This window comes from Oculina patagonica, chromosome 13 (assembly GCF_052425735.1).
Source record: "Oculina patagonica isolate OP01 chromosome 13, crgOcupat, whole genome shotgun sequence".
NCBI classification, from domain to species: domain Eukaryota; kingdom Metazoa; phylum Cnidaria; class Anthozoa; order Scleractinia; family Oculinidae; genus Oculina; species Oculina patagonica.
Genome location: NC_135770.1, coordinates 2,540,248 through 2,560,797, shown reverse-complemented (window position 1 = coordinate 2,560,797; position 20,550 = coordinate 2,540,248). Strand labels below are relative to the sequence as shown.

At 38.5% G+C, this 20,550-nt stretch overlaps 1 protein-coding gene across 1 annotated transcript in view; it reads left to right on the top strand.

The window, feature by feature from the left end:
* The window catches only part of LOC144634179 (ATP-dependent RNA helicase TDRD9-like), a 32,920-nt gene that overhangs the window by 2,544 nt on the left and 9,826 nt on the right, over positions 1–20,550 (top strand). Inside the window, exons 3-29 of the mRNA XM_078493072.1 lie at positions 865–1,166; positions 1,368–1,448; positions 1,653–1,808; positions 5,289–5,398; positions 6,798–6,844; positions 7,481–7,538; positions 8,936–9,020; positions 9,628–9,685; positions 10,621–10,725; positions 10,978–11,075; positions 12,203–12,334; positions 12,814–12,979; positions 13,109–13,172; positions 13,616–13,679; positions 14,128–14,166; positions 14,437–14,490; positions 14,646–14,722; positions 15,136–15,169; positions 15,694–15,801; positions 16,578–16,678; positions 16,817–16,912; positions 17,059–17,181; positions 17,703–17,766; positions 18,198–18,242; positions 18,786–18,893; positions 19,679–19,789; positions 20,399–20,488. Coding sequence (XP_078349198.1) covers positions 865–1,166; positions 1,368–1,448; positions 1,653–1,808; positions 5,289–5,398; positions 6,798–6,844; positions 7,481–7,538; positions 8,936–9,020; positions 9,628–9,685; positions 10,621–10,725; positions 10,978–11,075; positions 12,203–12,334; positions 12,814–12,979; positions 13,109–13,172; positions 13,616–13,679; positions 14,128–14,166; positions 14,437–14,490; positions 14,646–14,722; positions 15,136–15,169; positions 15,694–15,801; positions 16,578–16,678; positions 16,817–16,912; positions 17,059–17,181; positions 17,703–17,766; positions 18,198–18,242; positions 18,786–18,893; positions 19,679–19,789; positions 20,399–20,488 — 2,576 coding nt within the window. The remainder of the gene's footprint in view (positions 1–864; positions 1,167–1,367; positions 1,449–1,652; positions 1,809–5,288; positions 5,399–6,797; positions 6,845–7,480; positions 7,539–8,935; positions 9,021–9,627; positions 9,686–10,620; positions 10,726–10,977; positions 11,076–12,202; positions 12,335–12,813; positions 12,980–13,108; positions 13,173–13,615; positions 13,680–14,127; positions 14,167–14,436; positions 14,491–14,645; positions 14,723–15,135; positions 15,170–15,693; positions 15,802–16,577; positions 16,679–16,816; positions 16,913–17,058; positions 17,182–17,702; positions 17,767–18,197; positions 18,243–18,785; positions 18,894–19,678; positions 19,790–20,398; positions 20,489–20,550) is intronic.

The window sequence follows — 20,550 nt, the reverse complement described above, 5'->3', positions numbered from 1 at the left end:
GCTGATCGACGAGGTATCATTCTATTGAGCAGCGGTAAGAAATATCACATTGAATTTCAAAGTCTTCATGTATTCATGAACTCCATTTAGTGTGTATATCTTGTATAAGCTAAGTTGATGGTGCAAATGTTAGCAATATTTTTAATGCAATAAAAAGTACAACCGAGTTACACCTTGCAAGAGATGTACTTGTCATTCGTTCATAAACGAAGGTCTGCTTCGCGAATACGTTATTCCAACAAACTCCCAGTGTTATTCGGTCTTTTTCCGGTAACATTTTCAAACTTTCCGCTGCATCTTCAATTGTTTCGATGACCGGAAGTATAACCAAAATTGCGTAGAAGCGTTTCGTTTTTTTACCTAATTACGCATGCAGTTTTTATCAGCCAATCAAAAAAATCATATTTTTTACCGTTACCAGGGCCACTACGTCATGTCATTTTAAAAAAATACGCGTGGCCCTGGGGAAGAGGATGCTGTATATGTGAATCATCAGTATAATATTTAGCCCAAATCTCAAACACTGCTGCTTATTTTTTAGTACGGTAATTATTGTGGTTTCTAGTGAAATGCGAACTCTGAAATTCAATCCTCAATCAATGGTTTACGCTTTTTGCTGCCATCAATCATCTTAGCGGACCTCTCAGGAAACAGGAGCTGACTTCAACGGGGTCAAAAGGTCACGTCTGTTAGCTGTGATTGGTAGATTTTGATCTATTTTGTTTGTTTCTGTTTTTCATGGTCGTTGGATGTCGCCATCATTATGATTGACGACAGCAAAAAACGCAATCGCAATCGTATGGGACAGAGTTCGCATTTCACTGGAAACCGCAATAAGATGATTTATTTTTATGACAAATATAGGGGCCACCGGAAGTGGTAAAACCACCCAAGTTCCACAGTATATACTAGACGAGTATGCCAAGAACCAGCGATACTGTAACATTATTGTAACTCAACCAAGACGTATTGCCGCCATAAGCATTGCCAAGAGAGTTTGCCAGGAGAGAGGCTGGACACTAGGCAGTTTGGTGGGTTACCAGGTGGGACGGGACAAATGTCTCAGTGAGGACACACGCTTATCTTACGTCACGACTGGAGTGTTGCTCCAACGACTGATTCAAGCTAAGAACATGAATCAGTACACCCATGTTTTTCTGGATGAGGTAAGGTTATTTTTTTCCACATTGGCTTCAATTTTTTTCCTGCCTGTTTCTGGACTGAGCCAAAACCATGAAAGAAGTAGATTGAAACTGTTTTCCTTGCATTATAGAATGTACAGGCCTGCAGAACATTGTACATGTATGTTAAGTACTATACAAATGTAGATCTCCAGCTAAAAACAAGACATCAACTTGATTTTTTAGGTCCACGAGCGTGATCAAGACTCAGACTTCTGTCTCCTGGTGGTGAAAAAGTTGTTGAGAACAAACTCAAGGCATGTCAAGGTATATATACATTTGCTTTGTAAAAATGTTCTGGTTGACTGAAAACTTCAGTGGTAACTTGTTCAAAGTGGAAATCAGTAGTTTTAAGAATATTTTTAGCTTGAAACTTTCAATGATTACTTGCATGTGCAACCATCTCTTCAATTTATCTGATTATTTTGATTCCTTTTTAAAGAGCATGTGTATTCATTTGTGTTGTCATAGGTTGTCCTGATGTCCGCCACCATTGAAAGTGATCTCTTCTCAATGTACTTTGCTGTACCTGTGCGTGGCAGAGTAGAGGGAGCCCCTGTTGTTACTGTAGAGGGCAAGTCCTTCCCTGTAGTGGAAAGTTACCTTGATGAGCTAACAGATGTTGGAGTAAGTTTATGTCTGAGGCATTTTGAACTGCCGCTTCTTTGATGCAGTAGAATTCCGATTTCTTGAACCAATTGTTTTTTTTTTCGACTTTTTTTGCTTGTTTACAAGCAAAAAGTAGGAGAATAGCGTTTAGTGGACTCAAATCTGAACCGGAAGGGATCGCATTCTTGTTAACTCTCAAGGGAATACTTTCCGCTGTGGGTGATCAAAGCGCGTGACTTGTAAGTGTCACTCTGTAGTTGTGCTTCAGCACTTCCGTTCTTGTAGAAAAAACGTGACTTGTCAAATTTACAAACAATATATAAGAATCAAAAACGTGAGTAGCCCAAATCTTACGTCACATAACCAATTAAGAATGTAAGCGGTTCAGCGCTCGAAGGCAGTGAAGTTTAAAACGATTAAGAACGCAATTTTTACTAGTACAAGTCTTTAGGCGCTAATATTAATTTAACCTAAAACGATTAACAACGCAAATTTGTACTCGTACAAGTCTTTCACACACTAAAACGTTGCTAATAGTTAACCAAAGGGATCTCATTTCGTGACAATTGATTATTTCTGCTGAGTTGCACAATTTAGAATTGCAACATCATCTAGCGAAGCGCACTATTACTAAAAATAGATTTCGCCACATGATACCCCCCCCCCCCCCCCGCGTGAGGCTTTGTATGGAGGGGACGCATTCTTGACAAGAAAAAAGGGGCGAGAAAGGCACAATGTGAGGCCGAGATTCTCGAAAGGCTCGAAAAATGATAGATTCCAAACATTTTTGCTTTAGTAAGTGAAAACAGATTGAAGGTATCCAAAAAATGGCCCAAAATTGAATTTATTAGTCGAAGATCCGGCAATAACACCTTGATTCCCACTGCAAAATTATTCAGGCTGCCGAGAAATTTAAGCGGCGGATAGCGAATTACTATCGAATTATATAATTGCGAAGAATTGCTTCATTTAGGCACCGGAAAGATAGTCGGTTGCAAGAAATTCAGAATTCTTCCCGAATTTGACGGCACTGATCGCCGGTCATCCGATCTGTTTCGACACATGATAGATAGAGGGCGAAAATATTATGCTATTTAAACGCCTTTCTAATGGAATTGACGGCGGGTTTGATTTTAATAAAGCTGTTATTTATCCCCATTACTATTACAGACTGCAACTACAGCTGCCGAGCTTGATCAGTGTATATTAAATAGTATTTGCCGCGACAATTGTGTAACGAAATTGACCTCTTAAAATATTCGGGTCAGGCAAGGGGACCGATCGGACGAGCGTTTCTTTGTGTAATTTTGTGGTGGCATAAATCTGAGGTTACATGTAGCTCTGTTGTGTTGGAAAATGTGCCACTAAGAACAGTGTAAACATTTTGCATTTCTCATAAAAATAAATGTTTTCTTTCAGCAAATCCCGGCAGCAAATCGGGCCTTTATAATCCATTCAATAACTGAGAGTAAAACATTTTACACATTTATTGAATAATCGCTCTGTTTGACAAACCTTTTGTTTCAAACCACGGTTTGAGCTTTCTACGTTGCACAGGTAAGGCTTTCTCTCGAAATCCGAGCCAATCTGGCCATGGTTTTGTGAAACAATCGCTAAATATGCCTCCAAAGTGCCCGCCAACCATACATTGCTTTTACAGAGAGCGGTTTGTTTGTTTGAATTTTGACTCACACCTGGGGTCAAATTCTGTGACGTCATTAGTGCGCTTCGCTAATTGCAACATCATTAAATGTGTTAAGTGATATTTATAAGTGTTTTTGTAGCCTGTTGTGAAATTACTTCCGGTGGAAGAAGTAAACGTTAAACGTTTCTTCTGTTCAGAAGTAAATGCATCGATCGCCATTAGAAAAATAACAGCAACTGTTTTGCTGGAAATGTAGTCGTTGGAAATGGCATGTGTAGCTGTAAGGTAAAGAATAACGCGAGGAGAAGCGGCTTTTGGTAATATCCAAACGAAAAGTTACTTCTCAATGTGGGGTTAAGATTGCGTGACGAGACAAAAGGTAACTCTGTCGTGCGTAGCCTAACCTGCGATCAGGCGTTATTTTTCTGCATTAGGCCGAGTAGAAATCTTTCTAACTTGAAAGGAAACAACTATTTCGATTAAACATGTTAAAGGCAAACGTCAAAGTTTACCTTTTTTAATCAAGCCAAAGTATATGAGTCGCAAAGCACCCAGTCGTCGCGACTCACAAATACAGCATTTACTCCGCGAAAATAAAAAATGCTTGAACTGAAAGACGTTTGAATTCTTCCATGATATGTTCGAACAACAATGCCCAGGATAAACCTTCTACTCAGGGCGTGTTTAAAACACGAAATGGCGAAATGTCGAAATGGCGAAATGACGAAATGATACTGAAGATAAAAGCCAAAGTTATACATTATATTCCTAGGCAAGAAGATTGAAATGTTCCCTTGAAATAATTCAGTCTAGACATGTAAACAAAACTGCCTTGAAGTTCAAAGGGAAACCAAACTATATTATTTACGTGTATTTATCTTATCATTTTGCAAATTTCGTCATTTCACCATTTCGCCGTTTCGCCATTTCGCCATTTCGCCATTTCGTCATTTCGCCATTTCGTGTTTTAAACACGCCCTTGTACTCATACTAACCTCATGCAAAAAAAGTCGATATCTCGAAGAGATCTTTGATTACTACTCTGTAATTTTACCCCTGACTTCTCGAGCCTCCCAATTTCTTGAAGCATTATTTGTTTCCCCTGACAACCCTCCAAGTTAAGACCATTTTAGTCGCCATGGTGACTAAAAGTTTGAAGCTGGCGACTATTTGGAATCAAAATTGAGAAGATGTTATGCTTCCAAGGTTATTTGTCTTTGTATAAAAAAGCTGTTCCTGAAATTTTGCATCCATGGTTATTTTGTTTTTGCACAAAAATATTTGTTTCAAGAGACTGTGGCTTAAGGCATCAATTTTAATTTCATTGTCATCCTCCATTCCATCAGTTCCTACAGTAGGTGGCACACAGGTCTTCAGCGATTCTTTGTCGCCCACTCTGATGGACAGGCACTTGGTAGGCCTCCCCTCCCAACTCTTCCATCCCAGCTACTCAGTTTAAATTAAAAAAAAAAGGAAATTGCTATCTTTAGAGAGGAAGCCACTTCAGCTTGAGCTGGTTTTCATGCAGGTCCTCTATCCAGGTTGAATTGGAATTTAGAAATGTTGGTTTTTCGGGAGGGAGGAAAAATGGTCGGAGAACCTGGAGAAAAACCCTCTGAGCAAGCCGAGAACCAACAACAAACTCAACTCACATATGGCAACGGGCCAGAATCAAATCTTGTGTCACATTGATGTGAGGCGAGTGCTCTTACCACTGTGCCATCCCTGCTCCCCTGTTCTTCGTCTTCCAACACTTCCCTTCCCGCTGGAACCTAGTTCAATGCCTTTCTAGGATAATCACCATGCTGCAAAAATTTTTAATGTAACATTAATTGTTGTAATATTATCAACAGATGATCCCAGATAACACTCTTGAAGAGCCAGGTATTGACAAAGTTGGATATGAGTTGGCAGCCCGGCTTATTTACCATCTCGATGAGCTGGAGAGAATGGATAATTTAAGGTTAGAGCAAGTGTACCTTTTTGGTAATAGAACTTTTCCTGAGCAGTTGGTTGGAAACTACATGTAGACCTTTAATGTTGAGCTTGCTGAGGGCATATTTGCCACAGGGATGCAGCTAAGAAAACACTAAGTGGGCTCATCAACAAGCCCAACTGGCTTTTCTGGCCTTGGCAGCTCTAAAAGTTAACCTAAGTCTTTGTTTTCATGTGAAATTCCAGCCGGATTTAGGTTCTATTCAGCCGGTTAAATAATTTGCCAGCCAGCCTTTAGCGACATCCCTGGTGTCATTGAGTTTTAAAGCAGCTGTTACACTGAAGACATCACCCATTCGTAACATTTGCTTTATATGCGAGTGTTATTGTGTAACATAACACTATTGACTTCTTCACCCATAACATTGGGTGAACTCAGCCATAACAGGCAGGGGTTTCAAATCGTTTAGGCATCAGCAACTGGAAGAGTAGGCGACTTTGACGCCGAGCTTGTTTGTGGCAAGCTGATTGCTACGACATGAGGAACCAGCAACATATAATTAAGTAGCTGGTGGAACTCCAACTTGTTTTGAAAACCCTGAACAGGTGTTATTGGGTTATGGTCCTTAATGGTTTGTATGGAGAAAAGTTATAGTGTCTCTAAATTAAGAATTGCATATCAGAATGGGTAACAGACATGAAGTTTAGCAACCAGCTGTGAGATTTTTGCTATCTTGTTAGGTTAGTAATGTCGTAATCATTGAATACAATGTAGATACCCTGACATTGTAACAATAATTATAAATAAATGTAATCTATGTTTGGTAGTTTTTCTCATTAAGCAGCCAAGTATGACAAATTTTTCTCACATTGTACGTAACCCAACTTTGCTAGTGATAGAACTGTGAAACTACTAGTTGTAATTAGAGCTGCCTATTATAATGATGTGTAATCAATACAGTAAAAACCCGCGAGTAAGAACCTAATGTTTAAGAACCTGTTAAGCTAAAATTTGCAAATTAGATACCATTTTTATAAGAACCTATTTATTTTAGGCTAAAATTTGGAAACAGGTTGTTAATTTCTAAAATTGATTTAAAATGTTCACTTTTAAGAAAAAATGATTTGATAAGTGCTTCATTTTGACATACAGTAAACACTATGTGGTATGCAAATTTTATACAAGAAAAAGGCCGAATACCACTAAAATCTCTATAACAACGCTGAAATTTTTTCTTTAGAAATTAAGAACCTATTAAGAACCCAATAAGCCTTGTGTTAATAATCCTTTATGTAAGAACCTGTTTAGGTTAACCTCACAACAGGTTTTTACTGTATTGTTCACATTGGTACAAATAGTGGTGTATTACGTGAACATGTATACCAATTCTAACACGAGTACGCTGCATTTTATGTTCTTCTGACAGACAAGGGAAGGAAGGTCCTCGTGGCACAGTCTTAATGTTCCTGCCTGGTTAGTTGCATAATTAGAAGTCCTTTTTTTTTGAATGCTTCAAATTTGATGTGTTTTTTACCCCACTTACCTTATACATTTAACAAATATTTATTAGTAGAATGTAGTTCTTATTGCAAGATTTTGGTTAAAAGTACATGTACAATATATGTAAAGTCTTGAAATTTTGTGACACTTGTAGTCAATCATATAATTTTATCCTGCGCATATCAACAACATGCGCCGTACATTTCATTTGTACATCAATCCATAATTAATAGACTGTGTAAATTTCGCGCGCGCTCGTATTGCGCGCGCTAGCCGTTTGTTTTTCGTATGGCGCAACTCGCTTTTTTACATCGGCATTTTTACATTGCACTGAAGAAGGGCTCTGCCCGAAACGTCTGTAAATATTAATTTTTTGACACTTTTAAAAAGAGTTTTTTCTCGAATGTTTTTACTATGATCCAAAGTGTCACGCGTCATTGACTGTTTATTTCATTCTACTGATATAATTTTATATACTGATACATCATTAAAATAGAAATCTGGTCATTGTAATGGGTGATGTGATTTGTGGTTGTATGTTCAATTGCATGTAAGTTACACAAACTCTTGTAAAGCAAGGGTGTAATTTGTTTTTGTTTTTGCCATCAGGTTATTTTGAAATCAAACAGATGGATCAGGTGCTGGATGAAATGTGTGCACAATCCAAGTAAGTTTCATTTTGACAAAAAAAAACATGTCGGCAATGAACAAGCTCTGAAATAGTGCTCCTGAAAACTGAGGTCCTCATGTTTTTGCACAGACAGTGTATCTATGGCCCCAAAGTGACGGTCATGAAGGCACCATCGCACTAAGAAAATCAGTAGAAATACATGTACCGTAAAAACCCGCAGATAAGCCGCACTTTTTCTTCCAAAAATCTTCGTACAAAATCAAGGGTGCGGCTTATCTGCCGGAACATTTGAAAAAGGGGCCGAAAAATTTTCATGAATTGACACTTTCATGGAAAGTATGCAAATTAATATTACTTATAAACTGTTAGATTGCATAACTTTGAAAGCCCCTAAAAGCTGTTTGCAGTGTCGATGATAGCCTATATTTTCAACACAATAAATATTGATACACCACGAGCGAAAAATACCATGAGTATTTGCGGTAAGACTGAAGTACATGTAGTTCCGTTTCAATGTTTAGTAAGTTTACGTTCGATGAAGAAGCTCCTAAAGTCTTGACTTAGGATTTTCCTTAATTTACTTTCAAAAGAATTTTTTTTCAAAACTTGAGTTGCTAAATTCAGGGTGCGGCTTATCTGCCGGGTGTTTACAGTACATTACCTTGACACTTAGGAAGGAGAGGGAAGAGCATATTACAAGTACAGTCAAGGCTAATTATGCAAACCATGTTCTCATAGCTGCAACACAGAACATGAAACCCCTGCAAAGCCCTGAATACAATCCCTATGCATATAACTGCTGGAAATGGCCATCAACCAGCGTTCTAACACAGTGACCCCAGCTGCCAAGGCTCAAACGCGGACTGCTCAATTCATACGCCAGCTTGACGTGACACAAGTATTATAATAGTTTAACCAGGGTTACCCCCTACCACTGCCCCCCCCCCCCCTCTTTCCCTCAGCATTATTGTTTGCTGGTTCACCCCAAGAATTTACTAGACCGTACTTACAGGTATTTAAGTTGTGGTTCATTTAAATATTTGGTTTGAAATTTTTATAACCAGTTTTTTTTTTTGTTTCATTGTCTTGTATTCATTATCGTAATCTGAAACACAGGGAACTAAAAATGAAACTGTTTTGAAAATGTTTAAACCAAAGATACACTGTAAAAAATAAATCAAGTCACAACTCATTAATTATTTGAATGGACATGTTGCAGTTCAATTTTACCCTTCATTATTAACTGTATTTCTTTTTTTTTATTCATTATTATGTATTACCATGCACCAGAATAACAACAAATACCACATTTTACCAAGGGTAAAATTGAACCACAACATTTATTACCCCTGATCATGAGTGGATTCCTTAAAGGAACGGGTCCCTGAAGTCTAAAAGTAATCAGTTTTATATTAAGTTTCTCATTTTTGTAGGCTGTGGTTGCTTCCACTGCATTCCAGACTCACTACCTTGGAACAGGGAGGTGTTTTTAAAAAACCTGATGAGGGCTATAGAAAGGTATACAGAGCAAATTTAGCACACCCCTGTGAAAAGTTAATGTTTCATGCAAAAACTGTTAGTTATCTTGACCAGATCTTTTTGGCAGTACTGAGGTCTAATTCACATTAGACTTTACACCCTTCTTTAGTTTAACGTTAATAAATACAAGTAAAACCAATACTCACTAGTATAGGGAGTGATGGCAATGATGCTACACAACCCAAGGTTCCTCAAGCAATTTGAGGGTGATGCTGAAAGCAACACAAAATCGTTCTGCAAAGTCCATACATTTATTATAAGGGGTGTCGAATGGTAAATGCGAGACTTTGCGAGACGGCGAGACTGATATCTTTTCTGCGAGCCCGAGACCTTTTTAGCCTTGCAAAAGAAATCGAGACTGCGAGAAGGCGTCAAAAAAAAATTCGAGACGACGAGACCCCTGAAATTTGGCTAAAATTTTGCGAGACACGCAGTTTTTAAAGGACCATTCACCACCCCTACTATAAAAATGAAAATGTTCATTAACAGTTTCTGTGCGCCCCCCTGGCTAGTCAGGGCTTTAACAAGTGTGACAATAGTCTGCATATTTTCTTCAATGTCTGATTGTTTGACTTATTTCTGGCAGGTCATCTTGGCTACAAACATCGCAGAAAGTTCAATCACTGTTCCAGACATCAAATATGGTACTTGCCTTGAACTTGCCTACCTCTCATAACCATGATAAACGGTGTTTTTCAGCACTTGAACGACACCTGAAATTCTAGCCAAAAAACTTCATACATCAAATGTACTCTACTGAGATCATGATTGGTGCATGATATTTAACAATATTATCCTGCAAAATCAGACTGTCATACATGTACTTAGCTAAAGAGGCCATAGGACAAGTTGGCTAAAAGCAGATAATATTCTGCAAGATTGAGCAGAATAATTGTTTTATTAGCAAATTGTCAACAAAATGCATAAATTGACGGCTAGAAAAAACTGTACTTGTGTCCACACTGACCCAAAGAAATTTGAAAATGCCATGTAAAATGTTATCTGTCCACATTGACCCGGATATCTGTCCACATCTCTTTCTCTCCTACACCCCCCCCCAATTTTAAAATAAAAATTTTTTTTTAAGAAAAAAAAATATTTAAAGTTTTTTTGGACAGCTTTTTTGAAAAGTACCATTTTCGGTGTCCAGTTTGAACGGTTGGCCTAACCAGGGAAAAAAAAGATGCTTTTTCAAATTTATCCAGGTCAGTGTGGAAGGGGCCCTAGAAGACGTCAGACACCTTTGCCAACCTTAAATGTATATCACAGAATATCTGTTATGTACAGATGACAGATAACAAGGACTTCCTGATCATATATGGGCATCATGCAAGATTGTTGAATAATAGTTTTCACTGTATCGTCAATAACCATAGATCTCTGTATTGCACATGGAATTAGCATGGAATATTTTGGCATTAATCGCAGAAGTGCTTAAAGACACATCTCGAACAGACTATTACGCCTAACTTACATGTTGTACTACCCACCCCTGTATTTTATGGTCTTCCATTATTAATTCATTCTGCAGTTGAGTGATGTCAAATTCCCGTTGTTTATTTTCTTTATCATGTTATAGTTATTGACTTCTGCCTGGAGAGGTGTCTTGTCTGTGATCCTGAAACAAACTTTCAAAGTTTACGAATACAATGGGCATCCAAAGCCAGTGCTACCCAGCGCAAAGGTAAGTCAACCACATTGTTTTGTGTAGAAACAAAAAAAAGGAGGGTTGGTGTTGGTGGTGACATTACTGTATAGCCACTAGGCTTAAACACAGACTTTACCTTTTACTTTAATGCAAATACAGCAGGCACACACTACACCCAGAAAAGTGTCTACTTTGAAATACGTACTAGGTGTCTACTTACTTTAACTACATGTATGTTAATAATAACTTGTTATCTTATCTTCAATTTTTGTCTTTTTTTATCATTAGGTCGTGCTGGTCGTGTGTCAGCAGGAACATGTTATAGAATGGTGACCAAAGAATTTTATGAATCATGTCTTCCTGAATTTGGTATTCCTGAAATGCAGGTAAATGGTATAATAAGCAGTCTGCTTGCAACTATTATACAGGTTAAATGGATCCATAAGGTACCAGAAGTTTAACTCTTTTCTAAGCCAGTGTTTTTGCTCAATTTATTAATGCCAGAAGTGAAAACAACTGACTTTGCTCTCATACGTTCCTCTGTTTTGTTGTGTGTGGAAACCAAATGAATCACCCACTCTTAAGTTTGAAATAACTACAATGCTTTTTTTTAGATTATTTGTTTTTACGGTGTACATGCTAATATTATTAAATAGATTTAGCCAAGCCTAAAAGCAGAGCTCCCCAGTTATTTACTTCGCTCTTTTCGAAAATCCGAATTTACTGACCGATAACAGAAAAAGATATAGCACTTGAGCCCACGATCCTATATAAACCATTACTTGGTCAGCGGTAAACTTCCAAAAAACATTTGACCTCGATGTTTTCTGTATGTGAGCCCGCGATATGGTCGTGTGATACTGGTCAGCGGATACCTTGTTTTGACAGCTGTCAATAGACCATGACATGGATATCCGATATCAAACATGTAAACTGACGTTAACCATAACCTTAATCCTATTTCTGGGGTATGGCGGCCATGTTGCACGACGTACGTACGTCGTACGCGCCCGCAAACCATACCGCTAGCCATGATGACCATGAAAAACCAAAAGCATGGTTCTGTTAATTTTCTATGGGTATGGCAGTGTGTTCATTAGGCATCGGGGATCGGAGAATTCTCCCGCTACTACGTAGAATTCTCCGGCTAAATTTCAAAGGCCTCTACCTATTTTTTTATTAAGTTGCGGAACCTTTAGAAATCATTTTCCGGTTACTTTAACCTATTCCCCTGCTATTACAATTCTTAATGAAAACCCTGGTGTGGGGTTCTGCTCTGTGGCCCTTCAGGCCACTGAGAGCTCCGCTATTATAAACAGTGGAATCCCAATCTCTCAAACCCTTGGTTTCTCAAAACGCCTGATTTTGTTTCCCTTAGATAGTACTTTAATCTCTGTAATTTGACCTCCAATTTCTTGAAACTCCTGGTTTTTCTAAGCAATTTTCATTTCCCTTGGAGGTGCTAGAAATCAGGATTCTACTAATATCTTTTTTTACATTATTTGTGTTTTAGAGATGTCCACTGGAGCAAGTTGTGTTGAAAGTAAAGCTGTTAGATATTGGACCTCCTAAGGCTGTTCTCAGACTGGCTTTACAGCCTCCAGATTCAGATGACATTGAACGAACAGTCTTGCTACTCAAGCAGGTGAGGAAGATAGGGACATGATTTACACATTCTTCCAAGATGTCACTTCCAAATGCAAAGTACTTTCCTTTCACATGCACAGACAGTCTAGTGCATTGTGTTGTTGTAGTGTTTTTGGAAGTTTTTTGGTTTTTCAAACCTATCCCACCCCTTCCCCCCTGGAAAATACCATTTAGCTTGGTACCTTTTAAAAATATTTGGCTTTTGAGACACCCACCAGGATTAGGACTTAGGCCATAGTATGCCATAGATCTTGGACTTTTGCCACTTCCTGGCTTCCTTTTTCTTGGTGGTATTCTTTTGAGGCTGAATGCAATTGCCATCTAAGGAGTAGGGGGACTTAAAAAGAGGGGAGCTTATTAAAAAATTGAACTTTCAGACAGGAGGGAGGCATTTTATCAAAGAGGATGGGCCTTTCGTTAAGTGGGCTTTACAGAGCTTTTACAGTATACATGAACACCCGATTGATTGTGTTATAGGTCGGTGCTCTGACCATCGTAATGAAGAATGGGACAATCAATCCTTGCGATGGAGAACTGACATTTATCGGCAAAGTGTTGGGCTCTCTTCCTGTCGATGTTCATCTCGGAAAGCTGCTGGTGTTGTCTTATGTGTTTGGCTGCCTTGAGGAATGCCTTGTTATCAGTGAGTTTAATTCATGGGCTGTGTTTAATAATTTTGTCAAGCCTGGTTCACATGTAACTTGTTGTTTCCCGGTACAATAAGCTCTTTTTCCTTGACAATTTCTTGTGTTTTTTTCTTTTTTCATCTTAGGTGCTTCACTGTCTTTGCAATCCTTTTTTGCATATCCTTTTAGAAAAGAGTTTGATTCTTACAGGTAAAGTTTGTCTGTCTATTCCACCCCCTCCCAACTAGCTTGTTCCAGGCTATCGGTAGTTGAAGGGGAAAGCGAAAACGCTGGCGGGCGAGGAAAAATCGCCCGCCGCATTTTTTCCTTACTCACCCGTTATTCGCTCTCCCATAACTACCGAGAGCCTGGAACAGGCTACCTCCCAACTGATAACCATTTTTTGAATACGAATTACACTAAATTGCTGTCACATCAAACTTGACAATATCTTCTAGTTGACGAGTTCCTTTATTCTCATTACCTCTCTTCTTGACAATGTGTTGGTATTGTAATGAGAAAAACAATAAATGATCATGCTTTGTACCAAATGGCAAGAAGTGCAGTTACAGTGCAGTCATGTAAAAAGCGGGAAGTGAAATAATTCTATTTAAACCTTATAGGTATTCAGTGATTACTTTTGTTTTGTTTAGTAAGAAGATGGCATGGAGTGATTATTCACATAGCGACTGTATTGCCGTTCTCAATGCTTATAAGGTAAATAGCTTGTACAGGTCAGAATTACATGTACTTCTCCATCTCAAAACTTTGCCTGAAGGGCAACAATAACACTGTTAAAGTACATGTGGCCTGGCATCAGCCCAGGACAACAACAACAACAAAACTTAATTCACCCCTTAATATATTAATATAAAAAGAAACATTTGTAATAAGTAATAAAATGATGCCCTTTTTAAAGGCCCAAACCCAATTCTGATACACTATTAAAGGGTAAAACAATAACTGCGAAAAGGTTGTTTTTAGTTCGTTTCTGCCACCTGGCATTAGCTGGACAATTAGGTGCTGTACCCTTAATTAAGTGACCATTCTCTATCCCAAACACAAACATGTCATATAGCCCTCCCACTCAGCGACCCTTTACCCTCCAGAGTACTAGTTATGGTGCAAGCTGAGATCTGTATCGCATTTTTTGTCTTGTTGACAGGAGTGGAATATGTTGAAAAGACGAAAAGGATTCTCAAGGGTGCGTCAGAATATTTGTTTGTGTGTGTGTTGGTATATTGCATGAGCTACTGTACATTGTGTTGGATACTGTAACACATACACATGCATGATGATGGCTAAACCAATAAAGAAGAAGTCTGAGTCCTCAAAAGGATTCACACCCTCCCAGATAACAGAATGCGAGAGGTGCCCTAACCACTGAGCTACAGAGGGACTCTTGGTGACTACTCGTTCTAATTCAGAATGTTGTGTTTTTATTATTTCTTTTTTTACATGGACCTCTGTACAGGGAGAAGGGAAATGGTGTCAGGAAAACATGATTCAGCCAGGTCGCATTAGAGAGGTTAGAACATTTCTTAAATTTTTTTTATTTTCAGAAATTCTGTGCAATCCCCTCTTTCTTACACCAATATATACAACCTTAAACAAGGTATTTCAAAGTGTGGTCAATAACCCATAAATTTTTTCTTGTACTGTTTTTTTTTTTTTTTTTTTCAGGTTGAACAACTTGTGGAAGAGTTGACTAACAGACTTAAAGACCTGAACCTCAGAACAATAAGACCTCTGCACCAAAAGTGAGTTGAAATACCGTATTTATTCGATTAAGCGCCCAACCTCGAATAAGCGCCCACCCCCCAAGAGGAATTTTGATTATTGTTGAAGTTGAGATTAAAATTGACTTAGAGACGATCCCGAAGACCGAGTTTTTTAAGTTTTTTACTGAAACTTTCTATAAACTTTTTAAATTCAGCTTTCGTACACCTTCACGTTTAGGTACTATACATTTTTTCTTGCAAAAAAACGTACTACTTGCTACAAATGGCGAAAATTTAATAGCGCCCAGCCTCGAATAAGCGCCCACCCTCGAGGTCCAAAATTTAATAGCGCCCAGGGCGCTTAATCGAATAAATACGGTATTCAATTCATCTTTATTAATGCACTCTAGAGAAAAGTTACTTGTACTAACAAGCTAATGTCTGCTTTGTAGGGCAACAACTCAAGAGTCCCTCCTCATTTTAAAGGTTGGTTTTCATTCTTATCATCCATTGTTGTCTGGCATGGCATGGCACGGCACGGTCTTTATTAACATGTCAATGCATTAAGCCTTTGAGAGATCAACTGAAAAAAATAAAATCATTATGAACAAATTGGAAATTTTCACATTTTAAAAATTTTAAAGGGGGTTCACAGTTACCATCCCCTATCTACAATAATCTAAAAAGTAGGATTAAATTTTATTATTCACAGTGAGAGGAGGAGTGTGAGAGTTTATGAGTGGCACAATAATTATTGTCTTCTATAAGACATGACAAGTCTCTAGTCCTAATGTCATCAATAAACATTAAGATTTAGGTCTTTATTTAAAGTTATACTAGGTTTCTTCCTGTCATCGTCTCTTAATCTTGACCATAATTTATGTCAAATGTGAGGCCTTAGGTAGTCCTGAGTAAAGGGAGAGGTACTCTTAAGCTTTAAGTGGGGGGGGGGACAAATAGAAATTACAACTTTTTTAATTGTTATTTTTAATTTATTTTTTTCTTTCCAGCTTGTGATCTGTGGTGCATTTTATCCAAACTACTTTTTATCAAGTGATATTGATGAAGCTGAAGCCATGAAAGTGATGTCTGGTCACGATCCCTTTACCACCGTCATGGTACGTATCCAGGGCACAAGGGAGGCCCGGTGGCCTTATGGTTAGCGTGCCAGACTCCAAAATAAAAATTTTTTAAAAAAAAAAAAAAAAAAAAAAAAAAAAAAAAACCAAAATAATCGGGAGTGTTAATCGGTTTCAAACAACCCGGCCCAAAATATCTCTACATATCTGTACTCCACAAGACTGCGTTAAAAATATCTGTACTCTTCAAGACCTGTTTAACAGGTGTGAGTGATTCAAAAACAGTAACAATACAGCATTTTGGGAAAAGGAAACATTGGTTAAAGGCTATCGTCTGATAGCTGTAAGCTTATGTGGCTTTAAATCTTTTCAACTTATCCTGGTTACAGTTCTATTTTTACTTTTCCCCTTTTTTTTAAACCCCCAAAGGCAGGGCGCTTATTCGAATAAATACGGTAAATCTCTTGTTGGACATTTTTATTGTGTTGTAGCACTGTACATTTTCACACATCATTTGTATTTTGACTCACCCTATGTTCTTGCCAAAACACTTAAAGACCATAAAAATATACTACATTACTACACAAAGCAAGTCATATCTTATTCCATGTTACATCTAGACTGTAAGTTTGCTTTAAGGATAGAACATACAGTGCTTCACAACACATGTATAACATGAAGAAAGAAAAGTTACACATTTTAATATTCTGATGGCTGTTATGCTTATCTGTTTCATGAAATTGATTGTGTCTGCTGGAGCATCACTTACCATGTCAAACTAAGTTTTCTGATCACTGCTGGTAACTTTCCTTTAGGTGAGGAGTATGCCTCCCCATGGCGTTCACTACCGATCAGCAATTGCTAGAATGTTTAGACAATGTGGCAAAGGCAAAGCTCTTTACTTTGAAGAAAGCAGGTTTGTAATCTCAGTGTGTTCTCCTTCATGTTTAGGTATTAGTATCTGGACAAACAACACAGCTATTTTGAGAAATGTGTGGTAAATGTTTGTGTTCGTTTCTTGGTTGCTAACTGAATTTCCCTCTTTTCATTGCAGGGCCTACATTGAGTTTGAGAGGCCTCGTGTTGTTGATCGAGGTGGTTCGCAGTCTAATTCAATTGTCCCAGCTGTCTACAAAGCCATTAAGATGAGGTAAAGTTCAGTTGTGAGGAGAAATAAGCATTTGGCCATCGTCGAGTCATTCCTTGACTTCAAAACTGAGAGGTGTTAGTTTTGAAGCTTTTGTTTAGCTAGGATAACTAAAGAAATAAATTTGCTTTCTTGGGTTCTCTCTGCAGACATCTGAGGATTCCACTCAATCTTTTCATTTCTGAAGCAAGAAACGCACAAATGGACAGGCAGATGGAGCAGAGGAATTCTTTTGGAGAAGCCATAGCACCTAACAGACTCAGGACAAACAGGTCTTTTAATAATTACTACCATATCTCTTATGTACTACTGACCTTAACAGGGCTCAGGGTTGCATGTCACATGACAGACTTACTCCCTTCCGCTCTCATGAAGCATAAGTGCATGGAAACTGCGTGCCATCTCAATGTGTTTTGGGCTAACTGTCTTGATCTCCCCCAGTGTATCCCCCCTTGCCCACCTCTTCGTCCTCAGTAGTTTGTCTGTTCCTGGGATGGCCTTGGCTCCTCTTCCCCTGTGGGTTACACCTCAGTGGTCACTTTGCTGGTCCATATGGGTGTGCCCAATCAAGCCCCATTTGCGCCAACACTTCTAAATTCCAATTCGATTGGGAACAGTGAATGAAGAGCTACTCTGTGGAAATGCCACTGAAAATTACCCATCCGGGACACTGATTTTTTCTTTGTCCCATGCTCGCAACAGCAGATTTACATCTTTCTTGTATCTTTAATCTTTTGTTCAGTTATGCAAGCTAGCAGGCAAGCAACAAGAAATGTTCTTATTTCCATTCTAGGATGGCTACAAATCTGTCGTCAAGAGGTACAGGCAGTGTGGAGTTAATGGAAGAGCCACAGCAGGTAATGCTTATTTCCCAAGATTAAATATTGAATTAAAATCGGGTTGGCGCTGATTAAAAATTGTTAAAAGCAAAATTTTTAGGTATAAGTTCATTACATCATGCCTGATTACAACCACAGCATTTTTAAATATTTAACTAATCCTAAGATTTTATAATGTTGAATTGAACTCTCACAAACGTGCATGTTTCCTCCTGCGGTAGGATTCCTGTAGACTCTGGTGCCAAGTTAAAACCACAAATTAATTACATTAGACTATGAGCTTCCCTCTCACCTCATTGCATTCTGCACCAGAACTGTTTCTTGTTTCTGACCATGAATAAAGTCCACCAAAACAATTCATTTCAAGAAAGCATCACTTGGCTCCAGCTTTTAAGAAAACACAGTACAATGACATTAACTGTTTGTTTTTTTGTATTTATTTTTAACAGGTTAACCTTCCCCAGAAAGGCTACCTAGAAATCATAACTGCAGTGGTAAGAGCATTGCATAAACTGCTCAAATGTAACCATTTTATTAGGCTGTAAGGATGAGCAGTTGCATTACTCAACTTCAAAAAATTAGTACAGTGGTCAATCCTCCAAGTAAGGAGTGCTTCCCAACATATGTGGCGGAGCAGGGGGACAGGGGGGCTGAAGCCCCCCTGCCCACATTTTGGTGTCAAAAATATCACGAGCAAAGCATCAAATTGGTTTGTCGAGGTATTCCATCTAGTCAGTGTGTTCAAACATCTTCGTAACTTCCTTAGAAGTCTTCAAGAACCTTGAATTGGTAAATCTTGGGAATAAATTGAAAAATAATCAGAAACGTTCATATGGCCTTTTAACAACAATCGGAGAATCTTTGGAAATCTTTGGTCTAGAAACTGCTCAGAAAAGAAAAAGTTGCTCCAATATGAATACCTGCCGAGTATTTTTGGGACAGTCTTAGCCTTCCACGTTCCTGAATGCTCTGTCGCCTCTGCTAGAGATCAGGAGTGGCAAGTTAAGTTAACTTCTTTGTTTTACATTTGATTCCAGGTAATAAACCCTGGCCAGTTCTGGTGTCAGAAACCTGACACTGAATCTGCTAGAAAGCTGCAAATATTGCAAGGCAGTATAAACATGTACGACGGTAGAAACCTGGAGGTAAAAATCATCATCTGATTGGCTAGTCACAATCTCATTAGTGTAGCCATGGAAATGAGGGAATGTTTGCCTTCCAGCTAGCACAATCTAACCTTAGAAACGCTGACAAAACAGACTTTTTACTCTAACAAAAACCCACAACCTAAGGTACTCGAAGAATAAACTCAATCTTTCATTAAAGTGCACAAATTTTTAGCACAAATTATAGCTTTATCCCCAGTTGCACCATATTATGGAACAGTCTTGTGTAGCCTTTTAACAAGCTTCCAAGTGCAGGGCTGCAAATAATTTTCTCTCTCTTTCGGACAAAACAAAAGTGAGGTTGGACATTATATAAACCCACTAATCTAATGCGCTGTCAATGCAGAACTTTGGCACTGGAAAGCAAAAGCAAAAGGTTGTCCTGACATTCTGTCCGACCACAGTTGGAATTGCATAAGACATTGGCAAATTGTGGTCGGCCAGTGTCTGATTTCCGACTGTTATTTGCAGCCCTGCAAGTGGAGCAGGGGGAAAGATAAAGGGGGAGCGAAGTGAGCTGAGCCTTCCTCCCCCAGGCCACACTCATCTCGTTTCACTCGCCAATTTCTTTTCTTTTTTTTTTCGCCCTGTCTAACTTGAGAGGCTCTTTGTGCACAGGCTATCCCTGTGACGTAAGACAAGCAGAGTGCCTTGGGCAGTTTAAAGGCATAATCAAGCAAGTTCCCTAAGGAACGGTATTCGTGGAAAGCAGGTCGTTTAAATAAATGATAATTAAATATATTTCTGATTTTTTTTTCCTGCAGCGCATTGAAAGAAGAGATTTGTCTGTTGGCACACTGTGCCTGGCTTTATTTGATGAAGATGATTTGTTTTACAGAGCCAGAGTGCTGGCTATCAGGGATTCAAGGGTGGAGGTAAGGCAAGGAGGATAGTGCTGCAGAGATTTGACTCACAGATAAAATAATCAATAATTATCTCTTCTTAAACTCATTAAAAATGCATTAAGTTAGTTAAAACAAAGAAAATCACCACAATGAAGGAGGTTTGGCTACCCAGTCTTAATTAGCATAGATTTTTACAATTTTATTTCTCCATTTACTCCGTAGTTTTTGTTTCGATTGAGAAGATATATCAAACACTCGAGACAGTGTTTCATTAGGAGTCCAAACACCTCGAATTTCGTCCAGAATACTCCGCTGCGGGTCGTATTTTCAACTCTCTTCTCGGTGTTTGCATATCCCGATGTAACACTGTCGCTTGTGTTTGATATATAACATGAAACACTTGCCATCTTAGAAGTATGAAACTGCAAATGAAGTGGACTGATTGTTAAAGTATAGTTTAGCGCTTTGAAGAAAGCATGTTTTGATTGGCAAGAAATGGTGATTATTTTAAAGTGATAACATTCCTTTGTTGGCAATCCCTTTTTTTCTCCTTGCTAGTTTGCTTGCCTTGATAGTGATATTGTAAGACGCTACATTCCTAACTAGTGTTTTTCTAACATACAATTCAAATGTTACTAGGTTTTTTTCTTGGACTTTGGTAATGAGGCAGTGGTCAAGATCGGTCACCTGAGGAAAATGAAGAGAGAGTATATGAACCTTCCATTCCAGGTGTGTAAGATTGGTCAAAAAAAAGTTACCACATACTCAACAGACCTTGTTTCCTCGTGTGC